Source organism: Aptenodytes patagonicus, chromosome 2, assembly GCF_965638725.1.
Source record: "Aptenodytes patagonicus chromosome 2, bAptPat1.pri.cur, whole genome shotgun sequence".
Classification (NCBI taxonomy): domain Eukaryota; kingdom Metazoa; phylum Chordata; class Aves; order Sphenisciformes; family Spheniscidae; genus Aptenodytes; species Aptenodytes patagonicus.
Genome location: NC_134950.1, coordinates 57,839,688 through 57,861,305, shown reverse-complemented (window position 1 = coordinate 57,861,305; position 21,618 = coordinate 57,839,688). Strand labels below are relative to the sequence as shown.

General features: G+C 38.5%; 1 protein-coding gene across 10 annotated transcripts in view; it reads left to right on the top strand.

The window, feature by feature from the left end:
• Positions 1-21,618, top strand: part of PPP4R1 (protein phosphatase 4 regulatory subunit 1) — a 73,333-nt gene that overhangs the window by 12,286 nt on the left and 39,429 nt on the right. For 3 of the 10 annotated variants that reach the window (XM_076329974.1, XM_076329976.1, XM_076329975.1), the window contains 2 exons: positions 4,073-4,157; positions 12,501-12,607. In XM_076329974.1, the coding sequence (XP_076186089.1) occupies positions 4,073-4,157; positions 12,501-12,607 (192 nt within the window). Of the gene's footprint in view, positions 1-4,021; positions 4,158-5,776; positions 5,844-10,875; positions 10,919-12,500; positions 12,608-21,618 lie in introns of those variants that run through there. The other 7 variants (XM_076329977.1, XM_076329973.1, XM_076329972.1 and 4 more) reach the window with 5 other exon arrangements.

The window sequence follows — 21,618 nt, the reverse complement described above, 5'->3', positions numbered from 1 at the left end:
AGAAAGGTCCTGTGGTACTTGGGCAAGTGCTCAGACTTGGGTGGAAAGCAGCAGAGGGCTGAAGAGGCAATATTCAGTTAACAGCCTTTTTGATAGCTTTTTTGGAATAACCTTCCAAGTGTAGGGAATATCAAAGTGACTTGGTTTATTGAATAATGCAAAGTATGGTCTTTATGCATTTTAGATGAGGAGTAGTTAGGTTGTTGGCGAATCATATTTGGGGCAAGTTAAAGACAAACATCCACTTGAGGGGCTTTGTTAGAATGGGAATTCTACTGGGCTGATGCCTCTCCACTTGTTTTGGTGTCTTGATGTTGAAAGTGAAAATGAATATGTAAGATAACTGTAACAGTACTTTAAAAGAACTATAAACTGTTCATGTACTGATTGATTTATTTTTATCACCCCTCTCTTCCCTGTTGGTATTAGTGTTGTGTTTATCAGGATGCTGACATGATCTCTTTTGTGACTACAAGCTGAGGTGCTGGAATTATTTAAATAATAAATGCTGGTCAGGATCTGTAACAGACACACATCAAGCCCAATGTAGTGAGTGCTAAACTTAATTTTACAATGCACACACAGTCAAATCCACGCACCTCACTTTCTGTTTGACCTAGTAGGAGACATCAAACAGATAAATTGTAAGCAGCTGCTCATGTTTTTGTCATTGATATTTACATCTGATATAGAGTGGATTTAGCAGTTTGGTTGTCTTAACTGGTTTCACGATGCAAAAATTATCAGAACATTCAGTTCGCTAAATCAAAGGCATCAGACATCTACTCAACTTTGGTGCATGTTTATGTGTTAAGATGTATAGAGTGAGCAGTCACCATGTTCTGCACCGTCTAAGGTGGCATCTACGTTGGACCACTCGCTGTAGGAGTATTAGGGGAGAATAAATGTAGAGGGCAAAGAGAGGAACATAGAACATAAAGTTGAGGTTGAGAGGAGAGAAATGGAGGAAGTAAAACTAGTGGTGGTTGATATAATGGTCAGCATTTTTTTTTATTAATGCATTTGATAGCTAAATAAAAATAATTGTATTGGTGACAATAATTATGTAGGCATTTTGACATAGTTTCTTCAATTTATGCTTTTAAATTTATAGTATGATCAACAGACTTTAAAATAGGAAAATAGGACCCTGTCATAGAATTAATTTCACTGAATATTAGAGTGATTTTTTTTTTTTCTTTCTCCCCAATTGGTTATGTCACAACTTAACTGTATTAATTTAAGTTCTGTAGTTTAGAAATCGATCTGAATGCAGTGGTTTAGCTCCCTAGTGAAGGGCACAATTACAATGATACAAAAAAAATATTAATGCAAATCATTTCCTGGAATGAGGAGTATCTGTGTAACTTATTTCATGTGTGGATGCTGCAGAATGTGTTTGTTGCTTCAAAGTATGTCTTCAGTCAGCCCTCTGACAGTAGGAGCTCGCATACAATAAGATGTTCTATGAGGAGGTCCTGTGAGGAGCGGCTGAGGACATTGGGTTTGTCTAGTCTGGAGAAAAGGAGGCTGAGGAGCCACCTCATTGCTCTCTACAGCTTCCTGAGGAGGGGAAGTGGAGAGGGAGGTGCTGACCTCTTCTCCCTGGGATCCAATGATAGGACACGTGGGAATGGTTCAAAGCCGCACCAGGGGAGGTTTAGACAGGGCGTTAGGAGGCGTTTCTTTACCGAGAGGGTGGTCAAACACTGGAACAGGCTTCCTAGAGAGGTGGTCGATGCCCCAAGCCTGTCAGTGTTTAAGAGGTGTTTGGACAATGCCCTTAACAACATGCTTTAGCTTTTGGTCAGCCCTGAAGTAGTCAGGGAGTTGGACTAGATGATCATTGTAGGTCCCTTCAGCTGAAATATTCTATTCTAAAAAGACTAGTCTGTGTGAGAAAGGTGCATGGCATAACTATAAATACAGGAAAACCTCTGGTTTTAGTTGGATCGATGGGCTGAATTAAAGGCCTATGAGCCTGTCAAAGGATGTAGCCTGTTCTTTGTTAATTTAACCTGGCATAAAATCCTAACTTGTGTTATGAGTGCATTTTTACCTTCCCCCGCCTTTCCTGTGAAAATAAAACTGATTCTTGCAAAAAACCAACAACAAAAAAACCCAACCAAACCCACAAACCCAAACCAAACACAGGTTCAAACAGTTGTGTAAACCTGGGGTTGCTGAGTGCTTTCCCTTTGTGCTGCAGTAGTTTTCTGCAGCTGACCTCTTCTTTTTTTTCTTTTTCCTTCCAGCCTTCCCTTCCTCCCCCTGCATTTTGTTATCCTATATCTTAGGCATATCCAAGAGCACTAGTTCCTCTCCCCAAATTGCTCTTCCACCTACTTTGTCTCACAGCTCCCAGCACACTTTCTTCCTTGCCCCTATCTCACAGATTCTTCTTATGCCCTTGCTCTTTTCCCATCACTTCTTCATTTGATTTCTGGCAAGGATTTCATGTCCTATCAATAACTGCAGAATTTGGACCCTCCTTCGGGGATGGGATTTTCTTAGACCAATTAAACAATGTGCATTGATTCTCTACCTAGAAAATGGGAGAATTAGTTTGTTGGTAAACGGGTGCTATTAAGTCATTTTAGATCTAAAAATATTACTCTTATGGAGAGTTTGGTGTTAAATCTTTTGACATTTGAAATATGTTAAGGAAGACCTCAAGTCTTATGGCCTCAAGTTGCGGCAAGGGAGGTTTAGATTGGATGTAAGGAAAAATTTCTTTACTGAAAGAGTGGTGAAACATTGGAACAGGCTGCCCAGGGAAGTGGTGGAGTCCCCATCCCTGGAGGTATTTAAAAGACGTGTAGATGAGGCGCTTAGGGACATGGTTTAGTGGGCATGGTGGTGTTGGGTTGACGGTTGGACTCGATGATCTTAGAGGTCTTTTCCAACCTCAATGATTCTATGATTCTAAGACGTTCAGAAAATGTTAGCTGCTTGTGTATTCTGAATGTTGAAGATAATGACACAATGTCTGATAACCAATTTATGTAACATAGTATAATTGTATGGAAGGTAAGAGGACAGTAATCTCTTTTTTCTTTCCTCTAGAGAGTTCACTTCAAAAAAAATCATTGTTGGACTTTAGATCTGTCTTCTGTCCATCTCTATTTGCCAGTTTTCAAAAGGCTTTTCAGGAAACTTGGCGAGACTGAAGAACAGTTGTAGTGTTGTTTTTTCAGGAGTAAAGCAGGTGACCTGGGATAGTTCTTGCAAATAAGTGAATGCATTTGCAATACTAGCAAATAAGTGATTGTATTTACAGGCTAAGGTGTTTATTACAGGACTGAGTTTTTGAGCAGTTTAGAGGGCATATGGAAGCCAGAAAAGGTGGTAGTTCAAATCCTAATTCTTCAAGCAGCTCTGCAGAGCAGGGATGGACCCCTTTTCCATTTCATTGTGGTTCCATGTTGATAAAGGTGTCTGTTTATATGAAGGTCCCTATTGATGTGCTGGTTAATAATTGTGCAATAGTTGAATTGTGTCTATTTTAAATGGTAGCTGGATGTAACAACACACATCTGAACTTTTTAACACGCTTAATTTAGATTTTTCTTTTTAAAAAACTTTTGTTCTGTTAGATGATGTTGTATTAACTCTTTATTTCTTGGCTAATTGCCGCTATGATTTTAGTCTATGCGTCTTCAAAAAGCTGACTTTAGAATTAGCTAAAAGTCATTTGCTTAATAAAAATAAAATAAAAATATAAGTACTGTTTGTCAGCTAAAAATATCATGAACCTTGGATGTTTAGTGAAACATCATATTTGGGAATGTAGAGAAAATTACTCAAAATCCATTTAGTTCAGTTTATACGTAATCAATCACTCCTGTATGGAAAAGGCTTTATGGGGGTTGGGGAAAGCTAGTGGGAATGATGTAGTGCAGTTAGTAAATATGTTGTCAATGGGACCTTTCCTAGACTTCTGTATTTCAGACCAACAACAGACATCATTTTAGTGTTAAACTACTGTGATTATAAGGAATATTTCTGATGTCTCTGATAGTTGGTGTGGATGACTACAGCTCAGAGTCTGATGTGATTATTATACCTTCAGCCCTGGACTTTGTCTCACAAGATGAAATGTTGACGCCTTTGGGAAGACTGGACAAGTACGCTGCAAGTGAGAACATATTTAACAGGTATGCTTTTCAAATGTCCTGTCTGGCTAACGGTATGCGAACTATTCGTCTGATTCAAATCTGAGTGAAGTTAATTTGCATGAAATACAAATAATTTTTAAAAAATCAACAACTTTACAAAATTCTTCAGTTTCCACTCCTCCTTCTGTTTGTTGATACTCCTTCTACATACAGAGAGCAAAATATTAATGATAACAGAAAAACATTTGCTTACTTTCTAAGCAGCTGTAGTTCAGGACTTCTTGAACTTTTTTATTAATTGGACCACATTCTTTTAGTTTTTTTGTGGATGCTAACATTCCTGTTGACACAGGACTAGAAGATAATAGTAAACTGTATCCATAACTCTGTGTGGAAAGTGACTTTAAGAAAATACTTCATGAAAGGTCAGGAGAAGATAATGAACAGCACTGTAGATTGCCAGAGGAACCCAAGTGTTCTGCAGGATCATCCTCATCCATAATTTACAGTTTGAGTATTCCTGCTTTGGGTTATTGAAAAACTGCTGAAAAGAAAGTCTTACCTTACCCAGTTAATACTGTAGTCTGCATTTTCCCCTTTTTATTTCTGTAATTCCACTGAGCTAGTTTTTTCATTTAAAAGCACAGGTATTGTAGCATACTTCAGACAGACACCCCACCCCCCCACCCTCCCCATCCCATCCCCTGCACACAGACACTCTGCAATGGAATGAAGAAATTCAAAACCAGCGTTTATTTTAATTGTAACTGCAAACAGTTACAAGATCACAGAAACGTATAAAATATGTTAAGGTTGAGGTTTTCTGGTGTTTTATTTTAACATAGTTTAGTTTGGGCTCCAAGTAAATCTTTAATAAAGCATGTTTGCTTTTATGTTGAATTCTTAATTCACTAGTATGTGGAAGATAAGTCTATGATCAACCACCCTGTAGGTTAGCCTCTATTTTGTTATTCGTGGCCTGAGTTCTGTAAGGATTTAGCCCTGTGCTTAACTTTGGTCCTGTGAAGTATACTTAAAATTCCATATTACAGGTATGAACATCCCCCGTTTGGAAGGTTTTCATTCTGATTGAACTGAAGCTAACAGTTATAGAATGGTTTCTCTTATTATAACCTGCATAAATTAGTTCTGAAATGCCTGATTTTAAAGTTTTCTGTTTTCCTGAAATCCAAAGTTTGTGGCATTTTACAATTTGAGATTAAATCAGCAATTTGCCAACGAGGAGAGAGTTTGTATGTTTGACTTTCCATGGGGAGGGAGGGAAAAGGAACCTTTAGGGCTATAGGTTACAATTATGTAATAAAAGCCAGTAGGGAGGAGAACAAACTCAGAAACTCAAGTTGTGTGACTTGAATTTTAAATAAGAGTAGTGGTCCTAATATTTTACTTGCTCGTTTAAGAAAAAACTGTCTCTCTGAGTCAGTATGGATTGCATGGGGTGTGGGGCATGCATAAGCTTGAAATCTTTTTGATGACGCTGTGCAGCTTTATGCATCCTGTGCTTGCCTGTGCTTTTCTTCAGGGGAAGATGGGTGGAGTAACTATAGTTTTCCCTGAGGTTTTTTTGTGTTTGCTTGTTTGTTTGTTTGTTTTTTTTCTGGTATAAACATGTTGTTTAATCCTAGCTCTCTTTGTAGGCCTACTGTGTTATGTAGCATAAGAAAATATAGGAAATACCACTAATGGCTATCATATGCTATAACTGTGAGTAGCAATTATATCACTATAAGTCATAGTGAGTAACTACTGCAGGCAGTTTGTGATGATTCAGCATTAGTCAGTCTCAGGAATAACTGGAGAGATTTTTGCTAGACAGATGAACTGGAGCATTTCATAGGGAAAAGATAACAATAAACAACTTAAGTATAATTTAATTTATGTCTCTGAATTGGATATGATTATACCATACTACGTATGTGTAGTTTAACATTATTTTATATTATGATTGAGTTAATAATGTTTTGGTTGTTTCTGTGACCTTGGACCTGTGTTTGTGTGGAAGCTTCAAATTATAGATGCCCAAACCCTTGAAACATAATCACTGAGCCTGGGTAAATTAGGGTGAAAATTTTTTGATTTTTTTTTTCTTTAAATAGATGAATTTGCTTTTAGTGTGGGGTTTGGTTTTTTTTTAAAAAAAAAAAAAATCTTTAAATTTCATTTTATTTCTCTTTGCGTTTGTTTTTATTATCATTTTCTATCTGGTTAGTCATCTACATATGTATCATATTTGCAGTGTGTGATTATATTGAATGATTAAAGTCAAGTGATTTTTAACAATTACTACAAAAGCCTAGTCTCCTTTGAGTGGATTGCTTGAGTGCTCATGATTTCTCAGCTGGTGTCTGAAGGCCAAAGCCAGTTGCTCTGAGATGGAAATGGATCTATGTCTGCATCCTAAGAAATTGTAGCAGATCAGACTTGGAACTTGCAAATAGGAACTGCTTCTTCATTTAAAAATGTATGGTTTTTGACAGGATGAACTGAAAAAAGAGTGAGGTAGGGAATCCTTTAACAGCGCTTCCCAAATGGTGGAAGGAGTTGCTGTGTGACAATTTTTGGCATATTATGGTCTACATCCTCCCTGTTTTAAGTGTGGCTGATCAGCACCAGAGATACTGTCTCAGTCTATGAGAATGGAGGGGAACCTGAGAAATATTAAAATAAATGACCCCTCTTCTATCTGAAAACCAAGGCAAGTTGGACTCTGGTTATGGTTTTATTAATGAAGAGGCAGCCTTCAGACCAGATTTGAGAAGCATCTCTAGCATATGCCTTAATAATCCAATATCATGTTGCAGCAAGAGTAGATGCCGAGCAGAAAGCCAAGAGCATCACCCTAAAACACAAGGTTTCCTTGTGTCTGGTAGCACTGGTGTGTGTGCATGCATGCATGGATGAGGATTCCCTTTTGCTGCTTGCTTTAAAAACCAGTTCCCGGTGCAGATTGGAGCATAGCTTTTGTCTCTTAATTTTAAAAATCCTTTGTGGGTTTTCTTAAGCTTTATTGCCGTTAACTTGCTTCCATTCCTCATTAAGGCTCAGAAGTGTACAACACTCACCAGTAGATCTGTTCAAATAGTGAGGCAGCTCCTGAACAACAGACCCTTCCTTTTGATCAGCCTACTTTTTGAGGAATTGCTCTTGCCCTTTCTCTTCAAACCAAAGCAGATCTTGGCAGCAGACTCTCATTCATCAGTATGATCAGTCTTGGCTATCAAGACTGTATCTAAATATCAATATAGATATTTTTAAGCTATCCTCTTGCCATGCTTCTTTGTGTTCTGAAGTACTTTTTTGCTTTTCCCTTGGGAGAATACCTGATGTCTTTTGAAATTTTTTTTTTTAAATAGTTTAACTTCAAAATACTCATAGAGCAGCACTCAGCAGTAACTGAGGACATATTGGATCTCAAAGAGGGCTTAAGCGTAGGTGTGTGTACTCATGTACAGCTTGTCAGTAGCACTTTCACGGTCTACAGTGTAGGTGAAGATTTGGCGTAAAGCATTCTGGGTAACTTGTCTTTTTTGGCTAAAAGATATGGTCCACTGACTTCATGGCACAGACGTCGTTTCTGATATGGTTGGTAGAAGGTAGCCTTCTTGCTTTCTAGACTGCAGATGGAAGAGAGATTGGCATCAGAAAGGAGGCTGTACCACATGTGGCAGTGAATTATTTTAATGTGGTTGTCTGATTCCTGACTCCAACAGTCACAATATAAACCTTGGTTTGGTTTTACATGTCTGTGATTCTGGAAAATAATCTAGAAGTTTTTAGAATATATGCTCTGTTTCAGGAACTGAGAAATCAATTTCTTTCCAAGGAATTAAGAGTAACAATAGATTTTTAGATGTATCAGGGCTATACCATAAGTCTTTCCAGTTCTTCACTCCCTTTTGCAGAGTCAAGAATGTCATTTTACTGTGTTTAAAAACCAGGACGTGCATGCAGAAAGTACCCCCACTAAAACAGAAGAACGCTGTTTTCATCCCTCTGTGCTGTAATGTGTATCAAAAACCTTTCTAAGACAGTATGTTTGGTGGGATGTCGAGAATCTTATCAAGACCTTCCTTAAGTGTAAGAAATTACCTTGCCTTATTTTCATTTAGGTGTGATCAGATTATAACCAACAAGTTAATTGAGAATCGTTATCTACAGCTGCAGTTTTTTTCTCCCCACTCACTTTCCTTCTGTCTGTGCAGCCTAGGCTGGTATAAACTTTCTTTTTGGGGTATTTGTTGAGTACTGACAATAAGGAAATGCCAAACTCATACCAAAGCCATGCAGGTAAAACTATAGTGGCATTCATTCTGACTAGGACACTTCTCATCGTTTTAGGATAAATTAGGTTATTTCTCCTAATCTCTAACTCTCCTTTCTTCTGTTTTCATGTTTCAGTCTTTCTGAGCCCACTGTACGTCAAAGAATAACATACAGTAAAAATGACACCTCAAAACACATTTTTTTGCACACAATTTGCAGATACATGCATACCAAATAAATTACTGAAGTTTAACTTTCACAATATAGATTGAGAAAGTTTGCCTTGTAAGTGTACATTAAAATGATATAAGCTGAACTATCAAAGGACAGAATTTTCACAAAGCACTGAGAGAAGTCTTAATTACTTCAACAATACTGAGTGTACCTCTGTGTATTTAGCCTTTCTTCTTAAGAAGGGTACAAAGATGTTTATTTTTGAAATTGGGAGTTTATTCAGAATATCTTCTGAGATTGTTTGGTGAAAACAGTGCCAAGCTAATTTACTACTACCAATATTCACTTAAACATCAAATGTCATCAAATCTTGATTTAGAAGTTCTGCAAAAATGGGCGAAGAAAAAAATCATCTTCTTTCCTTTTCTTTCTCTCTCTCTTTTTTTTTTTTTCTTTGCACATAATAGCTGAAGTGCTTGTACTGCATGCTACATTCCACCCTTTTGACCTCTGCCCTTTCTTTGGCCTGTAAGCTATTTAATGGATAAGTAGACGCATTGCTGCTTAGGTGGCAGTCATATACCAAAGACACATATGGTGAATAAATAATTTTCTTTGAGAGTTCACAGCTGTAGGGTTATTGATTTGAAGCTTCACTTGCCAGAGCAGCTAGTGAAAGTCTCTTTGGACCTGGAGGAATCAGGGACAAGATCTGACTGAATGGGCAAGAAGATGCAATTCTATTGGTTCTTGCAATGAAGACAACTCCGCTAGCACTGAGAATGTGTAAAGGTAGAAGTTCTTAGTGGAGCTTGGTATCTCATTATAGGCAAGCAGTACACAAACCCAAGCCAGTGGCAGGAGGGAAATGGCAAGAAACCATTAATCCTAGTCCCAAATCGTGCCCTGATAACCAGGAGTAACATATAGTAACAGTACGTATGCCATTGAAATCACTTACATTGCCATCATTACCGTTGGTGGCGTCATTTCTGTCACATATGTACTTGAAGGAGTCTGACTCCCTGTTAGAATGCAGTTTATGGGGACGTGTTGTCATTATCCGTAGAGGAAACCTGCTCCTCCTCTTTTTCCCTGTCACAGGAGGTTTCTCCTTGCCTTTTCAGCATGAAGCATGTCCACCTATTTTTGTTTGTTTCTAGACTAGACAGGTCATCCTTCAGAGCTCTGTTACAATTTCACAAATGCTCACCTGGTTCTCACCTGGCAAGTTGCTGGGCAAGCTACTGCTTGCCTTATGTTATTCTGCTATGCATTGATAGTTCATTGCAGTCCTCTGTTGTAGGCTTTTTGTAGCTTGACTGCCAATGCTTGCATGAGAAAGAAGATCAGACTGCTAGACAGGGTACCAGGGACCCTTGCTTACTCTCTGCTCTCCAGTAAGCGGAGCATGTTAAAGTGGGAGCTTGCAGGGCTCAAGTCATTCCACATTAGTTGCCTACATGCTAGCTCTCAGCCTGTGGCAAATGTGAGGTAGATTTAGCTGTGTCCTATGTTTGTGCCTTGGAGGCACAAGAAGAATTTTGGCAGATCGCTGGGGGTAGTGGCAGAACAAGGTCAGAGCCCATAATGTTTGGAGGACACGAGTGGACATCATCTCCCAGAACACTGGATGGAGTTAAGAGATTGCCCTGTCACTACTGGCTGCCTACCCAGTTAGGTTTTCTAAAGTGAGCTTAACTTGCCCCTGTTGCCTTTTGTTGTAATGCTTTTTACCAGAATCTGCTAAATGTAAAAGTAGATCATTGATTGCTCTACAAGCCAAAGAGGGAAATACCACCTGGATGCAGGTGGGGGCCATCTTCTACCTTTAGTCCAGGGAAGAAGTTGAATGTCCCTTCTTAGCTTTGAGTGGATTTAATAAATAAGTCATATCTACTTCAGATTAGGATTTGTGTTTTCATCTCCTCTTGAGCAGAAGGTTTGTGGCCTTCAGCTTACAGGGTGGCTACTTCTACATAGCCATCTGTCCAACTCACAGGGACTAGCAAAGACTTACTGTGGGATCCAGCCACCACAGTTCAGGATACTGCTAACAAAGCTCTATGAGGAGATGAGAGTCTTCTTTCCTGGCATAGTAGGGGGCCATTCCATAGTCCCCAGGAGCCAGATAAGATGTAGTGCTGTTTATTGTCGTTCCTTACTTGCTGAGACCAACTCAGTGGGTCAGTTGACTTGTCTCTTGCTTTCCAAGATTACATTTAATATGTAGGAGACACATGTACCCAGGCAGGCTGGTTTTTGAAATATGCTTCATCTGTTCCTCTTCTCTTTTCAGAGGTGTCCAGCCCTTTAAAAGACCAAGTCAACTCTGCTTCTAGGTTAGTGTGTCACGTAGTCTGTGTCCTCCATTAGGATTTTGACAGCTGAACTTCCAACTGCATATCAAGATCTCTGCTGAGAGATGTACTTTTACCAAGTTGAAAAGAGTGAGGGAGAGAAAATTTGTTAAAGGCAAACAGTTTTTTGCAGTTTGGGTTTTGTTTTTTTGTTTTTTTTTTTAGAGGATTTTGTTCATCTGTATGTCAAAACAGTTTAGTTTAAGATAGTTTTGCAAGTGGCCAATGTGAAACATTTAAATTACTGATCTTCAGTTTGAAAAAATGGAAATGTCTGCTTAGCTTTGGGAATTCGTGAAAACCTACTGCATTTCTCCGATTGCATGGAATAGTAAAGTTCTCAAGCTTCCCCCGTACACCAGGAATGTAACCATCTGTTTCTTACTAGTTTGTGACCATCGCTCACGTTCACCGTCTGTAGTGAACATGATCAAGTTTAGCTATGCTTCTGCTCTTGTCTACAGCACTGCTGTTTGTCAACAGTGCTTATATCTAGGCTGCATCCTAACAGTGTTTCCGTCAGTCAGTTCTGGAAATATCTGGCACTTGACCCTTGTTGCTTCAGCATGTTGATAAATTGCTCCAGGGCAGTACAAGAGCTAGCAGTGTGTTGGACACTGTTCCTTAGCCCATTCCACTGTTGGGATAATCCTGCTAGCTCTCTGAACTGATGTTCAACCCACATTGTCCAAAAGGGTGAAAAAAAAGTTATGCCGTTGCAGGCTGTTGTTGAGGAGAAAGGTTGATTGCCACACATTGCCAGCTGCATTTTTTAAAAACTTAATGTTTAGGGCTCTCTAGGTAACTGATGGGTATGACTTTGTAACATAGGCTGCAACAGAACCTTAGAGGACAAAAACCCAAAATTGACTATATCTTGTCACTGACAAGTTAATCCTTAGAAGAATTTCTTGTGCATTAGAAGTAGTAACTGAGTTGATTCTGACTTGTTTCACATTTTCTTAATGTTTCATTTTCTACTTTGCTTAATGTATGTCCCAGGCACACATGGGCTAGTACATTTTATTTTTACAGTATATACCCATTGTTCTATATAGCATTTGAATGAAGTTTAGCTTCTAAACATCACCATTGGTATGGAAATCTTCAGCTTGAGTGTTCATGCTTTTGTTTGTGAAATAAGTTCGTAATTCTGTTTAAAACTGTTCTGACAATAGTGGTGTTGTCTTGCTTAGTATGGAACAAGTTAGAGAATTCAGAGGTGAGGATGGAAGGCTGACACTGACTTCCTAACACTCATCTCCTGTTTGCCCGCTTGGCAGATGACTACTATTTTTTATCTTTGTGGCTGGTTTCCCTTTTCCTTGTAAACCAAAGGGATACTTTTAATGTAACATTAAAAGTTAACGGTTCTTTAGGATTACGCCAGGTATCAGAATTAAGAATTCCCAAAGCAGGACTAACTAAATTTACTGAGTTAAAAGTGAATCTATGTAAAATTTTACTGTTTGGTTTAAGAAACTTGTATGATTGCACAACTTTTTGATTTGGCTGTATTTCTGGACACAAATAATGCTAATTTTTAATCTTTCTTGTAAACTAGGCAAATGGTGGCTCGAAGTTTGCTGGACACTTTGAAGGAAGTCAGTGATGATGAGAGAGATTGTATTGCTGTGTTGGAGAGAATCAGCAGATTAGCTGATGATTCAGGTAGGTAGCATTAAACATTTTAATGGGTTAACGAGGGAAAGTCAGAATTGCTGAACCTGTGTTCAGCACAGGACCAATATGTTCTTTCTCGTCTTCAATATTCGAACTAGGCTTCTGCAAATGCAATAAAATACTGTAAAATTTCATTTTGCTAAATCATCCCCCCAAAGATGACTTTTTTCCTTACTATTTTCCTCAACAGAATTAAGCCCCTTCAAAATGTAGGAGTACCACTTTCCATCAGTACATTTTTTAAGAACTTATATTATGTACTTTGGCTACTCAGCAGATCTGCATTATTAATCTTTATCTACAAATCTAAAATAATTTATTGCCTTGAAAAGAATCTTGCAAAATGTGCAAAACTCCCATTAGTTTTGATAGAATTTAAATGCTGAAGTTGTTCCCTTAGTCCCTTTTGGGCAACCAGTTGTGAAGGTAAGAGAGGCAGCAGGAATTGGTAAGCAAGATGCAGATATAGGTAATGAGTAGGAGGGCTCTGTAGATATAGAGGGGCTTTTGCTCGTGAATATATTGAGACTACTCGGTGTTTGGAATATAAAAGGCAAAAGCAGGAGAATAATGAAAAACAAATGTGAAAGAAAAGGAGCGCTTAAAAAGCAGTGGGGGAGTGGATGAAGGGAAAAATGGTGTGGACAGAGCTGCAACAAAATTCCAGGTTGAAGATTCTGTAGAAAGAATTAAGGGCTTGATTTCAACACAGCTGATACAGTTGAAGCACCAGAAAGAAGAAGGAAAGCTTTAGCAGCAAAACATCAGAGAAGATCTAAGTTCATTCTTTTGTCACTGTAGGAGTGCTATGGAGAGAAACTTGTATTAAATCTTGTATGAGAAGAAAATGTTTCTTCTGTTTAATATCTGTTAGTTTTTCTCCCTTCTTCCGGAATTGCAGAACATAATGCTTTCCAAGGGTAAAAAGGTATTCTGCTCATTTCTGTTATTTTGTCATTACTGTCTTCATTTAAAATGCACGTTTTTATTTTTCTGAGGGAATGTCCTTGTTTAGCCAGGAAAAATAGCCTGTTGTAAGCATTACATAAGAGGAAAAAAAAAAGTCACTGTTCATTTAAGTTTAAATGTGTCTTTAATTGAGAATAGTGGCACACTACTGCTTCTAGAGTACTTTCCTAGCAAAGCTCTGCTTCTGAAATCTGTATATACAGTGCTTGTTTGTGTGATCATGTTAACAGTTTTGAGCATCAGAAACTTCCTGAAGCTTCAAGTTTGGAAAATAGGACAGATGTGTCCAGGGGAAAATGGCCTTGTGCAGCAACTCTGTAGCCTTAGGCTTTTCATTGGTGACCAACTAAGTGTGTCAAATTGCATTTCTACCTAAACAAACTTCAAGGAAGGCAAGAGCTGAGCTCAAATCAATTTGTTTCCTTTAACAAGGGTGGAGTACATTTTTAGTCAGGGTTGATATTTTCTCAGCGTCAGTAAAAGCAGCATTTCAGGCTTTTCCTGTGTTGTAGTAGTTGTCTCAGATCTGCCAAACTAGCAGCGCTGGATTCTGCAGCTGCCCCACAAATTAAATTTCTGCAAACTTAACTGTGATTTTTGTGCCTCGAGCGGTTGCAGTATTGGACTTAGCCTGTTTCTGTAAGACAAGTTATTAGAATATCCTTGCGTCTTAAACCATGTGAAAATTCATTAGGGAACTAGATCTGCTTTGTATCTTCTTAATATATGTGCTTGACTATTATTCAAACTGCAGCACAGTGGTTTTTGTTCATTTTTTGTTTTGTTTTGGGGTTGTTTTGGTTAAGGTTGCTATTACTAGACTTGTTTTTCATTTTTCTCTTATCTGATGCTTTTTTCCATTTACGATATTTTTTCTAACCTGTGCTGAAAAACAAAACAAAAAAAAACCCCACCTAAATTTGGAATAAGAAAACATCATAAAAGTATCCGTGCGCTTTGACTTGCTTGGTTAGAGCCAGATAGCTGTATGGTTAGAGCCATCCTGGAGTCAAGCCTCCATGTTTAAATGCATAAATAAATAAAAATAAAAACAAACTCTTGGGAAGTCAAACTAAACTATGTACAGGTTTTCTCATTTCTAATAGGTGATACTCATTAGTCTTATGCTTGTTTTTTGACATTTGGAGGTATTTGCCTTCTCTTGTCAAAGCAAGTCACAGAAAGCGAGGTACTTTTCTTTTTTTGGCAGTAGTTGGTATAATGAGGTTTGAACTGAAGAATGTACCCAGGGTACACAGTATCCATGCTCTCTTTGTGCTACTGCTGCTGTTATCTAAAATACGGGTACAGCAGTGAACTAGAAATACCAACTGTCCTTAAGTTGCCTAAGCAGTCCTCTGTCCTGTTAATAACCTTGCAACTTCAGAAGTCCTGTAGGTGAGTCGATGCTTTTCAGACATGGTCTTTGCTTGAAAAAGAAACATGTTTAGGGTTTTTTTGGGTTTGGTTTGTTTTGGTGGTTTTGTTTGTTTGTTTGGGATTTTTTTTGGGGGGGGTTGTGTGGGTTTTTTTTTAATCTGAGGCTACAATGAGGCAGCCATTTCTGTGTTTGAGAGCAAGAGACTTTCAAAACAATTATTTTCATTCTTCATGTACTGTGATAACACTTTAAGAAGCTAAATGTGATGTCTGTTATGCTCAACACTGCATTAATGTGAAATAAAAATTAATCTTTACTAGAAAAAGATCTGGGTCCAAATATATGATTGTAGGATGGAAGGCACAAAAAATCATGAGACTATCGTTTGGTATGATTGACACAGATCTTGACATACCAACTGCCTAGCCATGACATAAATCTTCTGAGGCATCATGGCAAAGGCAAATATCAGCTCTAAAACTATTTTTAAAAAAACTGTTGACAAAAAATTCTCAAATAGCTTTTGGTGGGAACTCATTTGGACTCTTTGAATAATGTCTTACTAATATCACTAATTTGTGAAAGTTTCTTTGGGGGGGGGAGAATTAAGTATTGCTAAAAGAGTGCTAAGTGGTATTTTAACATCTCTCTGTCAACAGCCAGTGTGTGGGGTTGCAGGTGGACAGACAGCGAGTTGTAGTGAAATGTATTTTGTGAAGGAGAGTTCTGACTACCGTTGTGTAACATAGCAAAACAGCTGGGCCTTCTTCATCCTCAAATGTAGACTAGCTGCAGACTTATGTGAGCTTGAACAAGGCCCTTAATGTCTGTCTTTTTCACTTGAGTAAGTTAGTATTATTCAAACTTTTGTTTTGGTACCAGCTTGTGAATGGCTTATCTGATACAAGGCTTCATCACTGTGCACACAAGTACAATTAACTGTCTTCGAAAGTTAGCCTCAGCCAAATTTATTGCATTATTGGCATTTTGCTCAGTGTGCTTGCAAAACTGTGCGCTAGAAGCTTTAAATCTTATTTTCTGAGGATTCTTTCAGAGGGAGAGTCTGTATCTTAATTTCTAAAATATATGTGATATTTTAGTGTACTGTGAAATAGAGGCATATAGGTATCTTTCTAAAGAAACGATGGAGAAGAAGAAAGTGAATTCCTGGAGGACTGGTGCTTATTTGCTTGAATATAACCAACTAGATTTTTTTTTCTCCTGAATGAAAAGTAGTCTCTTTACTGCATAGAGTCGGTTGTGAATGCAGTTTGCAAAACAAGCTGAATTTAAAAAACAATTATTAGACTAATTGGTCATTAAGTTTTGAAGCTGTATAATCAGGCTTAATGTGGATGGCCTCACAACCTTAATTACTTAATAGTGTGCTTAATCTATGTTAGTAAGACCATTTCAATTACTGCTGTTGGTATAGTGAGAGATGCCAGCAATACCTGTCAAATAGCACATATTACAGCATTTCATTTAACAAAATCTTCATATGTAAGCAATATTAATGGGAATGCTAATATTTGCCTTTCCCAGTTGTCAATAGCTCCACCTGTTTTTTCTCCTCTCTGTCTTCATGTTTCTGGATTTTTCCATACCTCTTCTCCCATCTCCTGCTACACTAAGAATTTTTTCCTTTGCTTGATGTGATCCTCTTTTGTCTCTCCATGCATCTGATGGATGACTCACAGTGACTTTACCCTCTCTCATTAGTCTGTATTTCACTCCTCGCTCTGCCAGTCAGTAATGAAGTCCATTTCTGGTTAGCGGGAGAAAAGAACCTGACTGCTGAAGCAGCACACACGTCAGACACATCAGTCTTTCTGATGGGCTCCTAAGCTAAAAGGGATGGGCTCTGGTTACAGTGTATTTTCACTTGTCTAGATTTTCTTTTGTCTTCAAAAAAGGTAGGAAAGTTGGAGGGACAGATGAAGCAGAAAATGAGAGAAATCCGAAAGGGAAAATACAGATGACACTAGAAGGAAAAAAAGAGGGGAAGGGAAAGTTATATTTGGGAAAGAAGGGGATAGATAAAGTTTGAGTTGATAAACTGTAGAATTTATTTAAACTTTGTCTTTGATTATGCAAATGACGTTCACTTTGAGAACAGACGTGTAAAAATCCAGTACTATTGCTATGCCGTTGGCAGATTGGCGTCTTAGTATGCTGTGGACCTTATATTCAGGCTGAATACAGAAGTGGGGATCTATGCAGGGGGAAAGGCATGAAGGTGTTTTCTGTGCTGCTTGTTTCTATCTAGCACATATAAATCAATATTTTCATTTGCCTTTTGCCAAAAATTTTTTTTTAAAAGAATGAAAGTGTAAATGCAAAGCTATGCACTTACACCTTTACTTATTACTCACAACCTTTAATAAGAACAAATATTAATATTATTAATATTCAGATGCACTTAAAACATTCATCGAAGTTGTCAGTTAAAGCAGCATTAACATCACCAGTAGTTGTTCTTCATATACACGTTAACAACACAAAAACCTTACAGCCCCTCACAAATGTAGGGGAGATTGACTGCTGCTTGTATTTCAGAATGGTCATTTTGGGATAATGAAAGATTTACAGAATTTCTTCTAAATACTGTACGTTGTTGCAGAATAAGCTATTGTGAAATAAATCTAGTTGTGAGCTGGCTCTGGAATAATTACTTCATTTACAAATAAGTGTTCTGGAGCAATTAGTTGGTATTATACTGTGCAGCTCTGCAATAATCCCCTTTTAATTTCCAGTATACAGCTAACCGTGGTGTTTTACTTCTTTGTAGCTGAAGTGGAATACAGGGTGAACTGAAGCCTCAGCAGGGGTGAAATAAACATTACACATTTATATAGGAAAGCTAAGTGTATGTGCTAGGAGTAGCTAGATGAATATGTTGGCACTTTGCTTACGTGAGAGATGGTGTCAAATTCTAGGGGAAATTTAAATGTTTTTTCATGGGTGGGGAAGGAACAGTTACTACTATGATTTTGGAGTCAGTTTGGGATGTTGATTTAAATGGTGATTTGTGAAATAGCTAAAACTGAAGGTTGGTTTCGCGTGGTCTGGAAATCGAGAGAGGTAGAACTGCGTCATTTTATTCTGGCCACTTCTTTTCAAAGTTACTTCACAAACAAGAAATGGAAGTCTATGAAATGAAAGTTTTCACTTTCTTCTGTCATTCTTCTAGTTTTGCTTGACTTCTAAAACTCAGTTCAGTATAATTCTGTATCTAGAGAATACACAAGACCTGATAGAACGAAATAAAGTGCTAATGAATGAGAAAAGTATGAGTTTGCTTCTGAGATCTAATTTTTTATATTAATATTTCTTTTCAAATTTTTCTGTTTTGACAAGTTGCAGCTTTTTTTTCTAGTAGCCTGCTACTTTAAGGCATAGACTTGTACCTTCAGGAGATAGTTTGAAAAGAGCAGCATTTAAAAATACTTCCTCTGCCAAATGGAAAAATACTGTTCCAAGCAAATGTTATGGAGACCCTGATTGTACACAGTGATTTTCCAGAGTGCCTAAAATAGAAACTTTCAGCCTTGATGTGAAGCAAAATTCTCCACCCAGATTTTGTTTATACTGTGTGAAAGCCTGGTCCTGACTGTATTGTGCAGTGCAAAAAATATATAATACAGATGTATTCCCCAGCTGGATGAGCTTATGCTTTAAGAAGCTGCGTGTAATAATTTTAACTGATACTGCCGTGCTCTGTTTGCTGTGTTGATGACCAAGCCATAAATTTGGATATATCAACAGAAAAGTTTAAACTGAAATGTCGGACACTGTCATGTATTGAAGTCTGCTGGAATCTGTATTTGGAGCTGCCACCCGTCTAAGCTAAAGACAAAGCTGAGGAATGGATGAAGGGGATGAGAAAGTGCTGTATCTTTAGTGGAAATTTTTGGCGTTGCTTGGGTCTTTAGGAAACACGATGCAAAAAAAAAGCTGTACTGTAACCCCATCAGACTGCAAGATTAGGCTCTATTCAGTATACACTGGAACACGTGCTTCAGCATTTGGAAGAATTGAGCTCTTATTGGTAAGCTTAAGGTTCAGGTTCTTGCATAGCAGCAGTAATTCCCAAGAACAGCACAAATGCCTTTTTGGTAGTGAATTATGGTGTTGCGTTACACAGCCAGTTACATACACAGTGCTGGTTTGTTTGTTGGTTTGAATTGACCTTGCTAAGATCGCAGAGCCATGTACTTAAAAGGTAGGGAATGTAAGAACTAAGGTGACTTTACAGTTCTAATTCATTCCTGGGCATGAATTTTTCAAATCTTCAATTGTGTCATCTCATCTGTCTATGATCCTCACAAAGCCAGAGCTTACTTAGTAGCTCAGGAAGAAGAGGGCTCGCTTTACGTGAGCAGCTCTTCAATATTTCAGGCGGTGTGGCCACTCTCTCAAGTGCTGCATAATAGATGAACCCTGTTCTGAAGAAAAAAGGTTCTTATGGTTTTGGTAGTCATTGCTCTCTTGCTGGAGTGCTTCATAAAGAAATTTATGAATTCAATTTCACAGCAAACCTAGTCAATTTGAGGGAAGGGAGTGTTGCCATTACTTTACCAGTGGGTGGGCAAATTGTAGAGGTATCAAACTCAAGACAGTCTTCCCATTTTGAGTGCCTAGTGCCCGAAGCTTTATACGTAGCTCGATATGCTTAATACAGACCTCTTGTTGGCTTTGATTGCAGTGGTGGGTATTTCTTCAGCAGTGAAGACCCAGAGTTCAGACTGCAATCAAATGAGTAGTGTGCAATTACTCTGTGAAGAGTTTGGCTTGAGCATTTTGCACAGCTTCACGCTAAGCAAAGGAACAAATCAGGTTTCTCAGCATTTTACTACTTTCACTCTGTTTTGATGGTAATATCACAGTAAGCGGTTCCTGCACCCTCTTACCATCACTTGCTTGCTTCCATCATCAGATAGGTCTGCTACTTGAGGGAAATGTGTGATTGCACAGGGAGACCAATCTAAGTGCTAGTTCTTGCTGTTTAATCATGTGGCTGTGGTGGGGCAAAAGCTGCGTCAGCCAGATCAGTTCTTTGATATGGTTTTGTAGTCTGGCTGTACGAACAGTTGCATTGGCATAATGGAAAGGCCACCAGCAAGTTTTGGGTTTGGGAGGGTGGGAACTGCCTGAAGGAAATTTGGAAACAATTTAAGAAGCACTGCTGCCAGACATGCAGCCTCAGCAAAATTTCTCTTCCTCTATCCCCCTTCCCTCTGCCCTCCTCACATCAGTCATCTTCTGTCTGCTGCAAGGAATGAGACGGGTCCTAAAGTGAGAATGAGACCCTAGTGATAAATGTTGTGACGCAAGCCTCTTGTACCCTTAGATTATGTCCTGGGCACATTTTGAAATAGCAGCCTTACGGGAAAGGTGGGAGTGAGTCCCTCCAGTGCTGGCACTGGACCCTGGTTCCAGTTTCTTGTCCAGCAAGTTTCAGTCTCCCTTCCCTTTAGTTGCTAGTTTTATCTCCTTGTCACTCACCTCTCAGCCCTCCATCCCTCCTTACCCAGCCTGGTGGCTCCTCATTCTGCTCTGTTTCCCATCTGCAGTCTTTTCAAAAGAGTTGGTCTTGGGAGAGAGGCTGTGTACAGTTTGTCTGCAGTGATCATGGCTTTCTGCATCTTGGATGTGCTCAGCAAGGAAGGACTCTTCAATTTGTAGTTGCTGTGCTCTCTGTCAGCTACTGGGCAGGTGCAAATGGAGGGTGTTTTCAAGGCCTCTTAGCTCAGTCACTTTGGGCAGGTTTTCACACAGGTGGAAAAACCGTGTTGAGATGTAAAAGGACTCCTTTCTCTGGCACATTTCAAGTCCCTCTTCCAGAAGTGAAGAAGCTAGGCCTTGTCAGATAAGAGGACCAGAATTTGATGTAGAAAGAAAATAGATGGTTTTGCCAACTTTAGTCTTGAAAACAGGTGATCTACTTTGGTTGATTTTTTAAATCCCTCCCCCCCCCCCCCCCCCCCCCCCCCCCCCGAGAAAACCTCATCCTAATGAAGAATTGCAGCTTATGCTATCTCATGTTCTAAGGACTGCTCTGGCAAATTTTTATAAGGAAGTGAAAGATGAGTTACTATGATAGGAAGTACAAGGCAACTTTAATAGTAGGAGGTGCTGCAAGCTCCCAATAGAAAGTTAGACTGAAATTAGAAACTTAGACTGAGCATGGTAACTTGTTATTCTCTATGTTTTTTAGAAAAACTGCAAGAAGTAGTATTTCCTTTCTTTGCATTAATATGATATGTAGAATTTAGCTTTCAGAATTAATGATCTCATTAGCTATTATGTTTGTCCTATTTACAGGTGCTTATTTGGTCAACTGTCATGTTTAGTGCTACAAACATAGCATTTGCCAAACTAGAATTTAGCCTTTTGTTACCTGTTCATTTTTGTTAATTCAAGTCTGCTAAAACTTGCACATAATTTGAGTAGTCTTCTTCAGGATCTGACTTCTTCAGTACAAACTTCAGGATGTTTGTATTGCTTATGGAGTTCAACCTGCACATGTTTCAGAACATCTGAAGTTTAAATAAAAAGGCTTTTGTTCTGTGTGTTCCTGTTAATGTTCTCGGAAGAGAAACAGAGCAGATTGGAAGACTTTTTTTCTTTATTGTCATGAAGAGCA